Source organism: Mustelus asterias, chromosome 2 (genome assembly GCF_964213995.1).
Source record: "Mustelus asterias chromosome 2, sMusAst1.hap1.1, whole genome shotgun sequence".
NCBI lineage: Eukaryota > Metazoa > Chordata > Chondrichthyes > Carcharhiniformes > Triakidae > Mustelus > Mustelus asterias.
Window position 1 is genome coordinate 51,518,429 of NC_135802.1, and position 20,355 is coordinate 51,538,783.

A 20,355-nucleotide genomic window follows, 5' to 3' on the forward strand; every position below is an offset into this window, starting at 1 on the left:
CCAAATACTTATCCCACAACGCTCAGTAAGGTAATGCATCAATAGTTGGTGCTATTGCTGCAGTCACTCTCATTTTTGTACAAGATCACAACCTTTACATCATGCATATCCTGAATAACTGCCCCCTCCCTCCAGCAGCGGCAGAACATGCAGATGTGGCTGAGTACCAGATTCCCATGCTTCATGGAGTTTTGTACAAGGCAAGCAAGTCAATAGCTTTGCTAAGATCCTCCACTAAGGATTTGATTTCCAGTACTTCTGTGACAGGCAGATGTTGTCGGGAGCTTCCTTGGTGACTGTCTTTCCCCTACAACTCAAGGTAGTGTTCCACCCATTTCTCCAACTGTTTATTGCATTTGATGACCATCTCCTCTGCCTTTGTTCGCAATGCAGTTGTCTTCCTTGCTGACAGATCCTTACCTTAATGCATATTCCTAGTATTTCCTATATAGGACATCTGGATATTCTGGCAAAGTTGTAACCAGTAGTCATTGGCGTTGTGCCTAGCATCGCAAGCATCTTCAATGTAGCCACCTCCAGTCAGAGCTACAGTGCTTCTAATGTTCTTTAACTGAAAAATCTTGCATCTAGGATCTCTCCCTGTTTCCTAACATCGCTGTAATCGAGCCTGTCATTGAAGACACGAGACCCACTCTCATTAATTACAACAGGGATCGGAGTGAGGAAACTCAAAGTAAACTTTGAGCAGTTCTTAATGTATTCAGAGTTTTCTCACTCCGATCCCAGTTGTAATTAATGAGAGCGGGTCTCATGTCTTCAATGACAGGCTCGATTACAGCGATGTTAGGAAACAGGGAGAGATCCTAGATGCAAGATTTTTCAGTTAAAGAACATTAGAAGCACTGTAGCTCTGACTGGAGGTGGCTACATTGAAGATGCTTGTGAATGCCTGTGTTGAACTGGGAGTCTACAACCGTGGCACAGCTGAAAAAGAATTTAAGGGAAAACCTTCTTGGAATGAAGCGCAAGGCCGAATAAATCGCAACCTTTATGAACTTTGAAACAGTACTCAGGCCAAGTGGCTAACCTTCCAATTTCTGGTAGCTATTGGACTTAGGTGCAAGTCAAATAGGTGTGGAAAGAAATTTGAATTAAGTAGTTTGGTTTAGACTAAAAGTAACTGCTCACTGTACTTTGAATATGTTTAATGTTCATGAATATTTAAGATGAGTGTTATTAGTATTCATGTTCTTTTGATTTTGTGTAGTAAAATCATTTGGTTTTAACAATAAACCTTGGAGTTCGTTCTTTTAGTAAACACCTGGGCTTTCAGGTTTCAACAAATAATGAAAACATTACGAGTCTCCACCAAGATCATAACACTATCTTGTCCCTCAAGTACTTGTGCTCCAAATAGCCTCTCAGGACCCCATTTTCTCAACCACCAAATTGGAGTAATATCATGAGAACACCACCTGCATATTCCCCTCCCAAGTCATAAATGGTCCTGATTTGGACAGATACTAGCGTTTATCATCAGTAGATTAGAATCCTGGAATTTCTGACCCTCTGCTATTTGGGAGCATTGTTACAAAAAGGGTTCCAACAATTTAAGGTCATTAACACATTCTCCAGGCAATTGGTTTACAAAAATACTTCTTCCCTTTCCTACTCTTTATTTGCTCATTTGATGTGGGTGATGGTGGCACTTAATTGCCATCAATTAAGTGCCACCATCACCCACATCAAATGAGCAAATAAAGAGTAGGAAAGGGAAGAAGTATTTTTGTAAACCAAAATCCAATTTTTGCTTGTGAACTGTCTTCATGAAATCTGTTAGCTATTTTCTAGTGACAAAGATGAACATTTTACTTCTAAGAGAAAATAGAACGCAACATCAATTCATCCAGCTGTTCATCCCCACCCCAACGTTGCAACAAAAGACCAATTGCTTTCAGGGAAAAAAGTTAAATCTGTGCTTCAAGTATTTGGTTTGTTATTTTTCAAAAGAGAGTTGTTCCCTCTTTAAAAACACAAAAATGAACCAGACAGCATTTGTCTGATTGAACAGAGCAGTAAAGATTACCTTTGCAAAGAATACAGTTAGATGTGTTTCGCTGCCAAGTATCCACACGGGAAATTTAGGGGATTTCAGGAATGCTCCAACCTAAAATGCAATTGAAGACAATTTTAAAAATGCAAAGGTGCATTAAACACAAACAGTTTCTACTGATGAGATATATCCAAAGCAGCATCATACTAGCTCAGATGATGTGACATCAACATCTAATACAATGGGTGCAAGTATTTAGAGCTAAAAATATAAGCCTACAAAATAAGAATAGAGCCTATTTCTAGTCATTAAATATGCCAATAAATGCAAACTCAATTTCATTATGTATTTAAATCTTGTAAAACTAATTTTCAACAGGAAAATAGTTCCAATGTTTAGAAGTCATTTGAACCTGAAAAATATAATTAGCACCTGTCGGGTACACTGGCAGCCATCTATCGTGATATAATGTACCATTAATTCCATCACAGCAACTTTATGCAACCAGTTGATCACCCTGATCACTGAACATGGCAAGTTGGATAACACAGTGTCTGGTCTGTGATATATCAGACGTTTCTCTTCATCTACTCCTGGATGTATTTTTCTCCTGCTTCTTTCATGCTAGACCCTAGTTTCTTTGTCCTCTTCTGCTTCTTTTGCTATTATTTTGGATGGGTGAACAAATAGTAAGTTATACTGTGGTGTGGCAAGCCAAGGGACCCTCAATGGTTGTGTGTAGAGCTAACATGGCACTAAGTGGCTTTCCTCCCAGCTTCCTCGATCTCTGGTACTTCTCAGCCTTTTGGTGAAGATCAAGTGCAGGATAAAGCCCAAGTCAGGTGTAATGCCTCTACTTATCAGCTTGGATCAGTATGTTTCTCTTGTGGGGGCTATAAATTGGATTCAATTTGAACTTGGATTTTGGTGCCAGCAAGGAGATGGATTAAGGTCTTGCCCTATTCACTCTGCGCATTGGCTTTGCAATTTTGAGAAAGGAATTTTAAAAAAACCTCTGACACTTTTCCATTTCCTGTTACCATTGCATTGTTTAGTCCTCTACATAACTACTGTCTCTTCCTCTTACTACTCACTAATTCTCAGTCTTCATCTTTTTCAAAATGATCTGTATGGTTTCTTCTCCTCCTCCCCAGTTAAAAAGTGCTAGGAAGCTTTAAAAAAATCCAGTAATTCTACTGGAAAATTGGACATGTTCAACATGTTTTGAATTCAGAGTCAAAACTTTGGGCAAAGATATTGACTCGAGAAAGGCTGAGAATTTCAAATAAAATCTTTCATTAAAGGTATTAAAAACCAAAAGCCAATCAATAGAAATAACATAAAATGTGATGTTTCAACTTGTTCAAAGTCCTTATGTTGGAAGCAAAGGGAGTATTTTGATCAATTTATGGAAACCAGATTTTCAATGGGTGATAAACTATAAATGTTTACAGTGCCTATATTTCATATAGTCACAGTGCCAAATCCTGGAGTAACTGGTAGTTTCAATGAAATGCATGGTCAATGAACAGAACTTAAAGAAAAATCCTTTCCTCATCTTACTTTAATGTATGGTACAAATGCAGATCATGAATATATCTAGATTATGGCAGCAGAGTTATGTCAATTAGGCAGTTATACAACGTTAGGAACATTATTCCAGAGTCTCCATCCAAAGAACCCAAAACTTGGTCTGGGTTGAGTTGCCACACGAGACAAAATTGTTGACTTCTGCTTAAGCACAGTGGTTAGTCCTGCTGCTTCACAGTGCCAGGGACCAGGGTTTGATTCCCGGCTTGGTCACAGTCTATGTGGAGTTTGCACATTCTCCCCGTGTCTGTGTGGGTTTCCTCCAGGTGCTCCGGTTTCCTCCCACATTCTGAAAGGCGTGCTGGTTAGGTGCATTGACCCGAACAGGCGCCGGACTGTGCCGACTCGGAGAATTCCACAGTAACTTCATTGCAGTGTTAATGTCAGTCTTAATGTGACTAATAAATAAATTTTAACTTTAAACCTCCCATGAGAAGCACAACTGGGATGGTGAATTTGGGAATTGAAGTTTTAATCCTGCACCCCAGAGTTGTACATTTGTACATCTGCTGTATTAAATGTAAGTAACTTTTGAAGCTTAAAATAAGATGGAGTTACAAACAAAAAGCTGAAGTATAGGTCTGTACAAAGTGGCTTGGCTACATTCACTGATAAAGATTTTGGAATACAGGCCAAAAAGAAAGATGGTCTGCTTTTTAAACCATTGTTTCAAAGAAATATTTTCAAAATTCATACCAAGAAAAGTTGAGACATAAATTATATTTCTATAATTGGTGAAATGTGTCCAATGTTTACACAAAGCGTTTGGCACAATATGCTTTAAATACCGAACATTTCTGGCAGTTCAGTAAAGCTAGGGATGAGCATATTAAAACGGAATTTAACAAATTTGAAAGACTAGCTACACTTGGGCACCCCACAACGTTGGCAAAACTAAAAGAACTAAACATATGCATGTTTTGTTTTCTCATTCTGTTGAAAGGAAAAATGTTCTTTATTTATGTCCTAATCCCATGCGCATTGTATACTTTTCTTTTGGATATCAATGTTTACATTAATTATACTCAGTAAACATTTTGGTAAATACATTTTCATTTCAAAGAAACTGGCATCCTAAGCCACTGTGAACACATTTTAGGCTTGGTGTTCCAAGTAAGTTTATTAGTGAAGAGCAGCAGAACACTGTTACCACTTTAGTACTCAATGTCACGAGCAGTTGCACTCAATTATGGTGCTCACCTGGAAATATTAATGACCTCAAAAAAGCATCTGTGATTTGATTTAATTCCATCAGCTTTGCACAGTGGCCTCTTAAGTATTTAACACTGATTCCAAACGTGAAAGATTGCCTGTTAATCCACTTATAAAATACTTATCTATAATTTTTTCCTTTTGTCTCTTCTACTGAAGGCTCGCTAATCACCTGGTACATTTGGCAGCATGTTAGCCGATCAGTTGATCAGAGATATCACAGCCATAAACCTGTCAGTCTTCAACCAACATCTACACATGTTGCACTTTCACTGGGAGTTGCTGAGCAATGATCAGGAGTGGCAACCATGGTTAACCTTCCTATACCTAAGTCAGAGACACTGAGGTGAACTGTACCAGCCATGCAGGCACTACAACTGAGATCAGGCAACTGACACAGGCTAGATACAGGCAGTCCTCAACTTTACGATGTTTGAGTTACAACAAAAGGCACTTATAACATTCATAAATTGACACAGGTTTCAAATTTATAACACCATGTCAGTGAACAAGTTTAAAGTTTCAGACATATACATTGACATCCTGCGCCGCCCAACTCCGACTCGACACTCTCAGTTGCTGTTCCAGCGCATTTTTACTTGGTGAATCTTTGTTTTCTTTAAAATTTATATTTTATATTGATTTATTGCTACTTTCTTTATAATCAATGGAGTTCAAAATTCTGGATGATTTTGGTGAAAATAGGGTATCAAGCCTTGGCTCAGGTATCACTCCTCAATTTATAACATTGTTCCTATGAGAAAATCTATTCCATCTTATAATATTCTGATACAAGACAGTTTTCTTTGTGTCCTCGGTCCGAGGACTGCCTGCATTGAACGTGGACCTTCCTGCCCCAATATTCTATCTAGCTGAAGCAGCATTTGGCACTTATACATTTATGCTAAGTAACTATGGCAAAATTTGCACTTCCTGTTTAGAAAACATTTGAAGCTAAGCCTGCAAGAACAGATCAGCAAATGTTTATTTAAATCACTCAACAATAATAAATCAACCAACTGCATCTTCATCTTTCCCCAGTCTTGCGTTTTCAGGACTAATCGAAGGAAAGAATTCAAAAGTGACTTATAGATTCTACTAAATTTGGAATATCATAAAACTTCATAGCTTAGTTGTGAACAAAGAATAAAGAACAGTACAGCACAAAAAACAGGCCCTTCAGCCCTCCAAGCCTGTGCCGCTCATTGGTCCAACTAGACCAATCGTTTGTATCCCTCCATTCCCAGACTGCTCATGTGACTATCCAGGTAAGTCTTAAACGATGCCAGCGTGTCTGCCTCCACCACCCTACTTGGCAGCGCATTCCAGGCCCCCACCACTCTCTGTGTAAAAAACGTCCCTCTGATATCTGAGTTATACCTCGCCCCTCTCACCTTGAGCCCGTGACCCCTCGTGATTGTCACCTCCGACCTGGGAAAAAGCTTCCCACTGTTCACCCTATCTATACCCTTCATAATTTTGTACACCTCTATTAGGTCTCCCCTCATTCTCCGTCTTTCCAGGGAGAACAAGCCCAGTTTACCCAATCTCTCCTCATAGCTAAGACCCTCCATACCAGGCAACATCCTGGTAAACCTTTTCTGCACTCTTTCTAAAGCCTCCACGTCCTTCTGGGAGTGCGGCGACCAGAACTGGGCACAATACTCCAAATGTGGCCTAACCAGCGTTCTATACAGCTGCAACATCAGACTCCAGCTTTTATACTCTATACCCCGTCCTATAAAGGCAAGCATACCATATGCCTTCTTCACCACCTTCTCCACCTATGCTGCCACCTTCAAGGATTTGTGGACTTGCACACTTAGGTCCCTCTGTGTTTCTATACTCTTGATGGCTCTGCCATTTATTGTATAACTTCCCCCTACATTAGTTCTTCCAAAATGCTTGTAAGAATTTCAAGTTCCAGAATGGTCCAATTATTTGGGCTTTCAACTGATGTTTGTATTAACTAACTTTCTAAATTTAATGCAAATTACAAATCTTACGACAGTTGACTTCTAAATGAGGACTACAGCATCCAAAATGATTTTATGCAAATTATAACGCTCTTCATCTAAACCTCTTTATTATCAAGGCATGTTAACAGTCAATACGTCATCACAGTTTATTACAAACTAAATAAGATCTTTTAATGATTTAAGATATACATATAATACATAGCTTTGATTTCTGGTCTAAGACTTTATCTACTGTAACAGAAAGGTTATACCACGAGGCCTGAAGGAAGATGAAAAGCATTTCTGAAGCACTTCCCTAATGCATTTTTTGGGAAAAAGAAGCTTGCATTAAAAATATAGGGTCATAACTTTAAAACTGTGCCAAAAATTACTTTTGCACTGCAAACTATCAAGTTCCAAGTGCTTACCTTACAATAGCGCAAAGACTCCATTAATGTCAGAAAACCAACAGTAGATTGATTTCTTATACCATGGAGTTCTGAAACAGAACAATTATAGCACTCAGAGCCAAGAAACAAGGTTCCTGCGATTAAACAAAATTGTTCACGACCAAAACAAACTATGGAAGAACATTCAAATTTTGAATGGATATTTTATATGAAAATGTTAAAACTTATCAAAAAATTGCAGCTCTCGGAAAAACATTAATAGAACAGGACGAATGGTTAGAAGTACAGTCAGACATACCTTATGGGGGCATTTCAGTATATACATATATATATATATATATATATATATAAAATATATTTGCCTGGCTTTAAAGAATTAGTTAAGAGAATCAAATTCCCAATTCTCTCGTAAGAAAAGCATGATCATCCAAATGGTGGTGACTCTTTTTTAAAATAAAGATTTTCAATTATTACAATTTGCTTAGATAGCTGAAATATTTACTGAAGGATAGCTGAAATGGGTTAGCAGAAATACTGCTCAAAGCCATGACTGATTAATTTTAACAGCTAGCCACTTTAATGCAAGACAGAAGGGTTGGCAAAACAGTGTCCTGTAACCATGCATCTCGGAAAGCTGCTTCAGCCACCCCTGCCCCCAACCAAATTAATACTCCTTTAAGCTGGTTATTAAAAGGTGTGAAAGACTGACACAGAATGTTTACAGCATTTCGTTCTTCCTTTAGAGACTTAACTGGATTCACCCCTATGGTATTGCAATGGATATTAGAAAGTGTAGAACACCTCAGGGGCAAACCGTTCACACACTGAATTTGAGCTTCAATATTGTGCATTTGCTTTTAACCATCATAAGCACGAGAAACTACCCAGCTGCCAAATAGATATCAATTTTATTCCCTAAAGTATTTACAATACATACTAAAATTTGACACAAGAGTAGTAAATTAATAACAGATGAAGAACCTGCACTGTCAAGTTAGAAAATGGGACTGATAAAACACACACACCTAGGTAGATGACCAAAGTTAATGAAACATTCAACAAAATGGATTAAGTGGCTTAATCCCACATACAAGAAAAACACCGCATTGAATTTCAGTGCAAAAATAAAACCAACTTATAGATAGCATTCAAAGATAAACAAAACAGACAGACAAACTTGGTGCATGGTTTGTAACTTTACTAGTTTTAATTCAATATTCCATCTTTTAGTATCCCACTCACTAGGTACCTTCTGAATTTGTCTATTTTTGTTATTACATCAGAATGACATCCTTCCATGTTTTTAAACTTGGATTACTTAGTTTATACATGAACTTTTTGATGCAAGTTACGTTATAATTTAGCCTTTGGGCTGTAAACATGTTCTTGAATGCAATATTCCCATCATAATACCATTACCAAACTTCTAGTTTCCCATTACTGCAGGCTTGTTTCATTAAATGGCAGAACACTGTCTCAATATCACAGAAAGAGGTGTACAAAACCCTGATAGAAGTTAAAATAATTTGAAAATATGAAAAGGATCTTAATATGTCATAAAGCACAAGAATCAAAAATCTTTATGAAAATCAAAAGCAATTGAAGAAAACATGTGATTCCTTTTCTTTTTGAACATTAAAAGTAAATATGTAATAAAAGTTTGAGCTTTCAGCGACTAGGCAGTGTTCCTGAACTAGTCTTTTTGGTTGAAGCACAAACAAAAACCTCTGCTGCCACCTAGAGGTCAAATCGTTGTCAGCTGTCTCTCGATTCGAGATCATCTTCAGGGTCACAAGTTTCTGCCACAGGTCCCCTTGTGACTGAACAGGCAGCTCCTTGACCCGCATATCTTTGGGTGCAAGAGTCAGGATACCCTACATCACGGTGGGGTCCAGAATACAGGATTTGCTTTTTTCCCCCCTCTCCTTCTCTACTGCCACTCTGCTTTATCAAATAAGTTGTAACTCAAAGCTTAATGAGGCTTCATTGTTCTATGTTCTATAGAGGCATACAAGATGATCAGAGGATTAGATAGGGTGGATAGTGAGAGCCTTTTTCCTCAGATGGTGATGGCTAACACGAGGGGACATAGCTTTAAATTGAGGGGTGAGAGATATAGGACAGATGTTAGAGGTAGGTTCTTTACTCAGAGAGTAGGAAGGGCATGGAATGCCCTGCCTGCAGCAGTAGTGGACTCGTCAACATTAAGAGCATTCAAATGGTTATTGGATAAACATATGGATGATATTGGAATAGTGTAGATTAGAGAGGCTTTAGATTGGTACCACTGGTCGGCGCAACATCGAGGGCCGAAGGGCCTGTACTACGCTGTAATGTTCTATGTTCATGGACAAGTTGTACCATTTTGAATGATTGGTAGTAAATTCCTCCCATCAGTGAGGTCAATATTGCTATGCTTCAAGGACAGCTCAAGTGAATTTAAAGCATCTTTTTAATCCTTCCTTGGAACATTGGCCATTTGCGTTTTGAGAAAACAGGATTGGCAAGCGAGAACTTGCGGCCATCTAGAGTGTCCAATCCATCGAAGCTGCTGGAAATTTGCTTTAATAATTATGGAGCTGGCTTCAAGAAGGACATAAGTGTTTGTTCATTGGTCCTCCCATTGAATCTGGAGGATGCAACGAAGACATTACAGATGGAATTTGTCTAGCGCGCTTTGTTATCACTGATACACAGTCTAAATCCCAATGCAGTACAGGAATGAGGTAAGTACAACAGATCTGTAAATTCGGACTTTTGTTGACTTGCGAGTCTTTGTCTCAAACCCTGGCTGCCATTGTTCGTAAAAGGCTGAGCTGGTGAAGCTAATATGGTTTTGTATCTCCTTGTCAATGATGACCTTCTAAGAGAGGTGGCTGTTAATATATGGGAAGTGCTCAACATATTCCAGAGTTCTTCCAATGGAGGTGGAACATTTGGCTTATCAGGTGTGGGTTGGTATTTGAGTTTTTGTTTTGCCAACATTTAAGCTCAGGCCATGTTTCCTATATGTGTAACTAAAGAGAGCGGGAGTGGTTTACAAATCTGGTGCAGACTGGGCAATGCAACTGCGCTCATCCACAAACCGTCGATCAAGTATTTCTATGGTGGTCAGTATAGCTTTGGCAAGTTTTTCCATCTAGGTGATATATACCGCTGACATCAGAGTGTCTTTGATAGGCCACTGTCAAGCAGAATGTAAATAGCATGGGGGCTAACACACATGATAAAGTTTCTTGGATATCCAAATCTTTACAGCACAATCCAGAGAGTCTCACAATTTAGGGTCAAATGCTTTGGCCAGGTTCATAAATGCAGTAAATAAATTTATCTTGGATTGTCTGGCAACAAAGACCATGTTCGTGATTCCTCTTGAAGGTCTAATGCCATATGGCCTCTGGAGGATTTCCTCAGTCACAGGAAGTAGGCGAATCAGGAGAAGGAGTCAGGATTTTCCCTGCTATGAACAGGAAATATCTCAAAAGTTTCCACAGCATTAAGACAGTTACAATTCTTGCATTCTTGAAGTCTACAGGGTGGGTGGGTGGTGGGTTCATTTACTTCCCAAATTCATACGATGAGTGCATGGAGTTTTGAAGTGAGCAAATGCGCCCTGTGACTCGGCTGACACTCGCGGGCGCCGAGTGACTCGGCTGACACTCGCGGGGGCCTTTTGATTGGGCTTCAGCTAGAATTCCATGGAGGTAAGAGCATGGTTGTTTGTCATCCATTTGATTGCTTGATGGAGCTCTCCCATGGATTCTACCCCAGGGTATACTGGTGGATAGCCTGCAGCTGTTTAAGATGGTCTTTCTAGTGTTGATGGATGGTATTGTCATCCTGTGAGCCATGGGGATTTTGTCAATTTGAACTTGGTCTATGGATGGCCAAGGTGGCTTCAAAAAAGTTTTGCGTTTCATGATGGCCAGCATATTGTTGGATCTCTCAGGGTTTCTCTTCCCATCACATGGATTTGGGTTGGGGTTTGTCTCGTGCGTCAGTCTTCAGCTGTTTGAATGCTGCCTTGGCTTGCAGGCAGGCAATGAAAGCTGGTCAGTTTTGTTCCAGGTCATTGCAATCTCCTAACTATGTTAGGGTTTGTGGGTTTTAACAGATAAGAAAAGACTTGGTTAGCACATGCAGATTCAAACAAAAACACAGCAGGTTTTATTGAACAGCTGCTCTCTCTGCACTGCACAATACAAAACTGAAAGTAAAACAGAAGCCGAAGCACACACTCGAATGACATCGTCATCAAATCATGTGATCAGCTCTTAAAGCAACCATGCACCACTTTTAAAGTCACTATATATTTCAGCATTGTTATTATATTTTTCATGGCAAAACCTGCATTTGTTGCCCATCCCAAACTGAGTGGCTTGCTAGCCCATTTCATAGGGCAGTTAAGAGTCAACCACACTGTTGTGGGTCTGGAGTCACATGTAGGCCAGCCGAGGTTCAGCACAAATCAAACAAATCCATGACCTACCCAGCAGGCATCAGACTCCACATGGATCAAGTGATAAAGATATCACTTAGATGTTTGACCTGTACAATGACAATCTAGGAGGTGCCGATGCTTTGATCAAGAATTTGTTTTGTATTTGTCTTTCTGGTGAAAGATGATTGTCATAATGAGGTCATGCTGACTACACTGTAAGCAGGAGTACATAATTTACAATGACTTTTCCAAACCCGATTTCCCCAATGGTTCTGCTGCAGACATCAGAGTCATGGCCAATCCAGGCATTGATGTGCTCCAGTAGCATAACAGTTTTTCGTTTTGGGATGACAGTGAGGATTTCATCAAGGTTAGAATGGAACATTTCCATTGGAGTCAAGGGTCAGGGCAGAAGTGCTGATGACGCCATGTTGATTACAGCAGGGCTGCCGGTGAATGTCACAAGTCTTTCATTTATACAACTGGGGAGTTCTGGCTGTGTATCTCTGATCTTATTCTAGATGGCAATACCAACTCTGTGGATACGAGGGTCACTGCCCGTCTTTCCTTTCCAGAAGATGTATTCCTCTGCTTGTTCCTTCAGCCATCCCTCCCCGGGAAAACAGATCTCACTGAGGGCAGCAATGTGAACTTGGACTTTTGGTAGCTCACATGATATGATTGGGGTTCTTCTTCCTGCATGATCACTCGAGATTATCCACGAGTGTTCTCACATTATAATTTGTAAAATATGAACTTTTTTTTCTTTGAACAGAAAGATGATGATCCTGCAGTGTGTGTTCCCCAGCCAGAACCAAGTGAGACCAAATGCAGACTGGGTGACCACTTTGCAGAACACCTGCAGTCCATCCGCAAGCAGGACCCAGGCCTTCCTGTTGCTTGCCATTTCAACACACCATCCTGGTCTCTTGTCCACATGTCCATCCTTCGCCTTTTGCAATGTTCCAGTGAATCCCAACATAAACTGGAAGAACAGCACCTCATCTTCTGGTTAGGCACTTTACACCCTTCCGGACTGAACATCGAGTTCAACAACTTCAGAGCATGAATTCTCCCCTCCACCTCATTTCCATTTATTTTATTTCATTTCTTCTTTTTACCTTATTAAATAGATTTTTATTACTTTACATTCTTATCTTTATTTTTCCACTTCTAAAATCTTGCTTTTCATCTGGTGTCTCTCTCCCCCCCGCCCACCGCTATGGCCACCTGCCACGCTCCTATACTCTGCACCTTTGTTCTGCCATTTACACATCCTGATCTCTTAATGGATGCTTTTAGCATCATTCCTAGCCTTTAGTATTACCACTGAACTCCCTTTGTCTTTTTGTCTATGCCCCCCTTTCAATGACAGCTCTCTCCCCCCCACACACACACCCCCTCACAGTATAAATCTCGTCCTAGTTTCCTTGTCTTCAGCTCTGATGAAGGGTCATCCAGACTTGAAACATTGGCTCTATTCTGTCCCCACAGATGCTATCGGACCGGCTGAGATTTTCCAGCATCTTCTGTTTCTGTGTTACAAATTAACCAAGTCTTAAAAATAATTCTACGTTAAGAATCCTCTGAAGGAACATATAGTTTACAAATACACAAACTTACTCATTCCGGAACACTCTCGGTCTCCATCCCATACATTTAGTACTGCATATCCAGTCAGGAGTAAATTGATTAGACTTTGGCTGGAAGGAAAAAAATCCAAAGTGGGGAAACAATCAGAACCAATTTAATCCATTTCATCACAATCAATCCTCCTCTAAGCTCCCGTACAAATGATAGGGATAGTTTGGAGATTTTACTCAGAACAAACTAAAGAGAGTTGAATGATGTGCAAAACAAAGTGCATTAACTTTCAAAGGTGTAAATTTAAACTTGGACTTAACCATTAGATTAATAAAACATGCAATAATATAAAACAGAATGCCCTTGCTGAATATTGGACTAATTTAAATGGAAGCAGTTTCTAAACTTCCCTTGATAACACTGACCAGCCTAAATGTGCTATTGAATGCACGAATCAATGTATCAGAGGAATTAAGCCCCTCTCAAAACTAATCTCGATTAACTGCCGTGATAAGCCTAAGATTGAAAACAGAAAGATCCTCTTATTTTTAAAAGATGTTAAATTCTGGGTTACAAACTGGAGGTGACAAACTACTGTACAGTATTGGTAGCTAAGTGTTGACAAATATAAGAGCCCTCCCCACAAAAAAGTCACTGAAAACAATCAGAACAGAAACCAAAATTCAAGAATATACAAGTAAAGACACAAGCCAGCGTTCACAGCTCTATACACAATTTAAGAGGCCACCCTATCAGCCACCGTCCAATCATGGGAAAAATTATAGATATTAATAGTTCCAGACAACATCTACTCTCCAATAAACCACTTATTGATGCTTCGAGTTCTGGCCAAACGGACGCTAAACTTCATCACAGCTTTCTTCTTGGACATGCAAGATTGTGGTGCTACAGCCGAGGTTGGTGCTCGCAATGTCAAGACAGCATTTGACCAACGAGTCCCAGCAAAATGAGGGTCAAAGCTGAAACTCTGTAAGCTAGTCATACCTAACGGAAAGGAGGGCAGTCCTAGCTGTCAGAAGTTAAGCATTGAAGACTCCGATTATTGTTGGGAGCTTCTTGGAGAGGTGCCCTCAGGATCAACATCTCCAAATGCTTCAACAGGGACCTTCCCTTCGTAAGGTCAGGAATGATGTTATTTTCTGATCACTGCAGTGTTCATATTCAACTTCTCAAATAATAAAGAAGTCTATGCCAACCTGACACAGGACAAAAGCAACTCCTACAATTCAAGTGCTTCAACACAAGAAAAAATTTCCAAATACTTAACAGTGGTATAATAAAACTAAATTTGACACTGGGTCATATAAGATGACATTGGGCAGATGACTAAAAGCTTAATCAGAGGTAGGTTTTAATGAGCGTCTGAAATGAAAAAATTGAAGATATAAAAAAAAAGAGATGTTTAGGAAGGAGATTCCAGAGCTTAGGGCCAAGGCAGTTGAAGCTGGACAGCATCCAAGTTTGAGCTGACAAGTGGATTATTAATAGAATAATGTCAGGAAATGATAATCTTGAACGAGAGAAAGCACAGCTATCTCCCTGGAACGTCATCAGTACCAGCATTGCTAAGTCCCTTGTCAACAACTTGTAGGATCTCCGTCACCAGAAGTATATATGCAGCAGTCATATCACTAACGTAGTTATAAAGTTATATTTATTAGTCACAAGTAAGGCTTACATTAACATTGCAATGAAGTTACTGTGAAATTCCCTTAGTTGCCACAGTCCGGCACCTGTTCGGGTCAATGCACCTAATCGGCATGTCTTTCAGAATGTGGGAGGAAACCAGAGCACTTGGAGGAAACCCACACAGACATGGGGAGAACGTGCAAACTCCACATAGACGGTGACCCAAGCTGGGAATCGAACACGGGTCCCTGGCGCTGTGAAGAAGCAGTGCTAACCACTGTTCTACCATGCTGCCCCAAGGTAACAAGGTAAAGGCTGGGTATACTACTGTGAACAGTTCAACTCTTGACTCTTCATAGTCTTTTTAACATCCAGAACATTTAATCAGGAATATGTTGAATGTTTCCACCTACTACACCATTCAAAGAGTGTGATGGTGGGATTTGCTTGATTATATGCACCCAATGGACTTCATATCCATCTTCGGCACTACTGACATGCTGTGTCCTCACTAACATACATCTACATAGCGCAGCAATATAATAAGAATTCCATCTACAAGTGCCCCTCCAAATCATGCAATGAATTACCATCACTGAGCCAGAAACATTCTCCTGGAATCCTATCTAATATAATTATGGGAGTACTGTCACAAAGACCGCAGTGGTTTAAGGAGAAGGCCCCGCTCATACCTCTACAAGTTGGGTTGGGCAAAAATGCAGCCTTGCCAGCGTCACTCACATTGAAAGAATAAAAAAAGCAAGGAGGAGGAGGATAAAGGGAGGGGTGAGACATCGGTGGCAAAAGGGATGAATCCGCGAAAGGTGGGGGTGAGGATAGATGCCAAGGCAAAGGCAAACTTTGGGACTGGGGTAGATGCTTCAACCATTTTCTCTTACAAACATACCAGATCTCTGCTCTTTATTTCCCAAAACTTGTGCAACATTGTTCCAATTCCCAACTTGACCATCACCTACTGGCAATGGGATGGAGTACATAAAAATACTCTGGATAGCCATCAGCTACTCTCGTGTAGACCAGATCCTCTCCATGTTTAGTTAAAGCTCAGAAGCATTGCTTAGATTGCCCAAACCTATGCAACAGTATCCTTCTGTTGCTTTTGGAAAACAGGGTAGTAAAGTAAACTCATGCAGTTGGACAACTTGCTCGATGGGTTATCACGACACCCTATACACCTTTGCTCAACAGGAATGCTGCTCATTTTGAAGTGTCTGCTTTTAAAGGTAAGCTGAAAGCCCTCTTTTGTTAATAAATGACTTCACATCATTTTACAGTAAATTAAAAATTGGTATCAATGAGAATCTACCTTCCGTGACCATAGACAGGGTCAATTAAAGGTTCAGCTGTATCTTCAATTTCATTTCGAATGTTTGCAATGCCCTAGAAAAGAGAATGTAATTCCACTTAGAAAACAAAGAATACAGTAACGCAAGATGCAAAACAAAGATTCAGCAAATTAAACTACATTGCTTCTAAATAAATAAATAGGTAACGGATGCAGCAAATGGTGTCAGTTCTAATTAATTATTTTAAATATAATTAATAAAGTGAAAGTAAGACACATCTAGTTAATATTTAGTTTTCTGTTACAAAGTTAGACATATTTTCAAATGATTATCCATTACATGAAAGATTTGCCCAACAAGCTGTTTTAGTTGGTCTCTGTTTGTTCTAAGACGAGGAATTGGAGTAAACCAACCTTTGTTAAAATGACAGAGTAAAGAAAAAGGAGGACTCCAAACCGATTCTTCCAAGTTGAATACTGATCCACAATTGCCTCTTTCAGCTCAGTTAGAGTTGCATATGTATGTTTTCTGAAAAATTATTTACATTAAAGATCTTAAAAACTTAGAATTCTTGAATATTAAGTCCATACTTAAAATAAATTCATCTCTGAAAATAAGGACTTCTATACAATAAGATTCGAGTACCGTGAACAAGCAAGATGTGATGGATGTCACTGAATATCCCAAGTTTATGTTCACCAATTTATTACACGCTTCAAATGAAACTGAAATGTACTCAAAACATTAAACATTAAACCATAGTTTTCACCATGAATATTCTGTGAATCTCAAATTATTGCAGCTGTAAAAACTCCAAGTTACAGGGGGAAACTCAAAACTGATGACAGAAAGCTGAGCAACAGGAGGAAGAAAGGAATAACAAGCTACTTTGGATTAAACTGAAGATCTGAAAACGAGTGGTTAGAAGTAAAAACAAATAAGTCATTCCAGAGCATAAAGGATGCCATTTGCTGTATAACTTTTAATTTGAGCTATTAGCTGCTCATTCTAACTTTGGTCTTAAATTCTTAATTTTACATCATTAGATTGGAAAAAGCATTCCTTAATTTTTAATAAGAATAGTCAAAAAGAACTTGAAATGAAGCTACAATCTGATAAATGGTGTTACTAAAGAATGGATTAAGTTAAATGTGTGTGTTGTCAAACAAACTTGAAAATGATGCTCTTGAATGCTCTGAAGTCGTCTCGCAAAAACATTTGCAAGGCTGTAAATTCATACAGGTTATTATTTGTGTAAAAAAGACAAGCATATCCTTTTTGTAATTCCAAAGACTACCCCCTGGGGATCAATGCTGTCAGAGCAATCCCCTGTTAACTTTGGGTGTTGAGCGATGATCCAAATTGACACAGAACGATCTGCCAATTCTGAGCAATATATCCCCAGCAGATTTTCACTTTCACTAAACTAGGTAATGGGGGTTTGTGTGCGTGCGGGTGCTGTGTTAACACAAGACCTTGCTTTCCTACAACATCCAACTAAGTGGAGGCAGGGGAGCAGGAAACTGACCATCAGCTTTTGGAAAAGATAGCTTAATAACAGCCCAGATGCAAATAAATCCAAGACCGAAAAGGAAAGTTGTTGTGAACTGCTGATTGGCTTCAGGCACACAAATATTCCTAATTTTGTTTTCCTGGAGTATTCAGTTTCAGCTGCAAAGGAAGGAATTGATCCAATAACTGGGCTGAGGATGAAACTAACAACTACTGCTTGCATATTAATTCTAGTCCATTCATTGCTGCCTTTGATTCAAACATAGGCAGCTGCGGCATTCCAGATTTCACTTAAAATGTTTCTGTAGGATGGACTGTGAATCGCCAAGTGCTCCAAACTGCTGCAATTAGGCTTACTTGATTTATCATAGATCTCTCACATGTTACATCTTGTTCCAAAACATTTTACAGAAAGCTGACAGAAACCTGAAACCCAGATCCACTCTGGGTAATGGTCCCATAAAGCAGTCAGGAAATAATCAGCCCAAGAGATAAGATGCAGAAGTTTAAAAGCATGTTTGTCCTTCATAAATGAAGAGTCTCAGCTGTTTTTTTTTGTGTGTTAATTTTCATGTACTTTTAAATGTATATTAAAAGTTAATGCGAATACAAACACATCCATATGGCTAAAAATGTAGCAAGGCAAGATTATATTGAAAACAATGCAGCTGCACAGGTAAACTTTATTAACTAAAAGCAGAGGCACAACTGAGTTTGTAATCTTGCAAGTTCCCTCAAATGAAAAGCTGGAGCTAATGATTCTTTTCTCTCCCTCCCCGAAAAATATGAAGTTTGAAATTAGTCTGGCAGATTTTGTGAAGCATCTCCGCTCAACATTGATGCAAAAGGTTTGGGAGCATCTCGGAAAGAATATTCAAAATATCTGAAACTGGGCATGGTTAAATCATAAAATCCCTACAGTGCAAAAGGAGGCCACTCAGCCATCGAACCTGCATCGACAACATTCCCACCCAAGCTCTAGCCCCGCAAACCCACGTATTTACTTTGCTAATCCCCTGACACTAAGGCACTATTTAGCATGGCCAAAGCACCTAACCTGCACATCTTTGGACTAAATGGTAAAGTTGAATATTTTGCCCATTCAATCCCTCACAAATCAAATTTTTCTTACCCAACACCCTAGCATTTGCAGATTAATTGTTCTGACCAGGAGAACAAACTGTGTTTTTCCTTCACCACTCTGCAAGTCACATTTCAGTGCTGAATGTCAGGTGGTGGTTTTTAAAACAAAACATAAATCGGCGGATGCTGGAGATCAAAAATAACTGAAAATGCAGGCAGCACTCAACAGCTCTGGTTGCGCCTGTGGACACTCTTTCCACAGGTGCAGCCAGACCTTAAGACTGCTTCATCCATTTTCTATTTTTATTAGTGCTATAAAAACACATCTTCAACAACAGTTCCAAGTTCTGCTTAATATATGTATTTTGTTATAATTAAGGTTTATAAGATATTTCAGGACTGTGTCTTTAAGATAAAATAAATGGGGTTCTGTGACCGCTTCAAGGTCTGTCTGACAACAAGCCTTGTTATAATGTAAAGGGGGCTCGGATTGTTTTACTGGGAGAAAGGGGCAAAGTGTTTACGCTTGGAGACTAGGCAGCAGCTGCTACACTAACAGTAGAAAGGCTAAGAGTTTACAAAATCCCAGAAAATCATCGAGAATGACGGGCTATAAACAGTTGTGCTTAAATTGTCCATTTACTTCCAAGATAAGAGTGTCAGAATCCAAGATCCGTGCTATTCATGCTACCATGAAGATGCGCTGAGAGGGGAAGAGATATTCCTGAAAACTTTCAGACACGGGTAAGTCTGCCAAGATCCTGGAGAGGGAGACCAGCCGTAGGCAGGAAGATGCTGTGCTTCACCATGCAGGGATATGAGTAAGAGCTCATACTCAGATTGGAAAGGCTAAATTCATAAGGAGTTAAAATGAGGCTGGAAGATTTGCCGAGTTTTAAGTGGAAGGAGATGTCTCTAGGAAAACCCACACCATGAAAAACTGTTCGGGGGTTACAAGTTTCCAGGTTGACAAAAGAAAAGATCGAAAGCAAACCCTGAAGAGTTAAGAAACATTTTGACTGGTTCTGGGAGAACTGAATGTCTACTTAAAGGACAATGCAATGTATGAACTGCAAATTGTGTTTTTGGTTATGCTGAAATAGAATAGAAATGTTCTGTTTTGTGGTTTAATGTATATGTTGCCTACAGAGATAGTATTTAATCACAAGACTTTTACTGTCACAAAATACTAAAGTCACCAAGACATGAAATCATGTTGAGGCATCCTTTCAGCTATTAACCAGAAATTCAAATTTATTTTAAAAAATCATCGGTCTTCACGGAGATCGCAATAAATTCAACATCGCGGCAAATCAAAATTTTAATGTGAATTCTGACCTAATTATACAAATATTAAATCAATTTTCAATTTATTTCAATAAGATTCGAAAAAACACGAAGATTCTGAACCAAATTTTCAAAGCAAATACAACATTTCTAATAAATTAATTATATTTTAAGCCTTTCCCATTATTTAACTTAATTTGCTTTTGCAAAAATTAAGGGCCATGAACCAGATTATGGATTTGTTCAAATGTGGATGAGTCAATGACTAGCTTAGCCATATAGACAAGCAAAGGTCCCAGATATAATT

The 20,355-nt window shown here is 39.2% G+C and overlaps 1 protein-coding gene across 2 annotated transcripts in view; it reads right to left on the bottom strand.

Annotated features, from left to right (window-relative positions):
- Positions 1-20,355, bottom strand: part of mindy3 (MINDY lysine 48 deubiquitinase 3) — a 137,949-nt gene that overhangs the window by 98,662 nt on the left and 18,932 nt on the right. For both annotated transcript variants that reach the window (XM_078235275.1, XM_078235285.1), the window contains 5 exons: positions 16,580-16,694; positions 16,187-16,260; positions 13,249-13,328; positions 7,203-7,273; positions 2,048-2,128 (listed from right to left, as the gene is read on the bottom strand). In XM_078235275.1, coding sequence (XP_078091401.1) covers positions 2,048-2,128; positions 7,203-7,273; positions 13,249-13,328; positions 16,187-16,260; positions 16,580-16,694 — 421 coding nt within the window. The remainder of the gene's footprint in view (positions 1-2,047; positions 2,129-7,202; positions 7,274-13,248; positions 13,329-16,186; positions 16,261-16,579; positions 16,695-20,355) is intronic.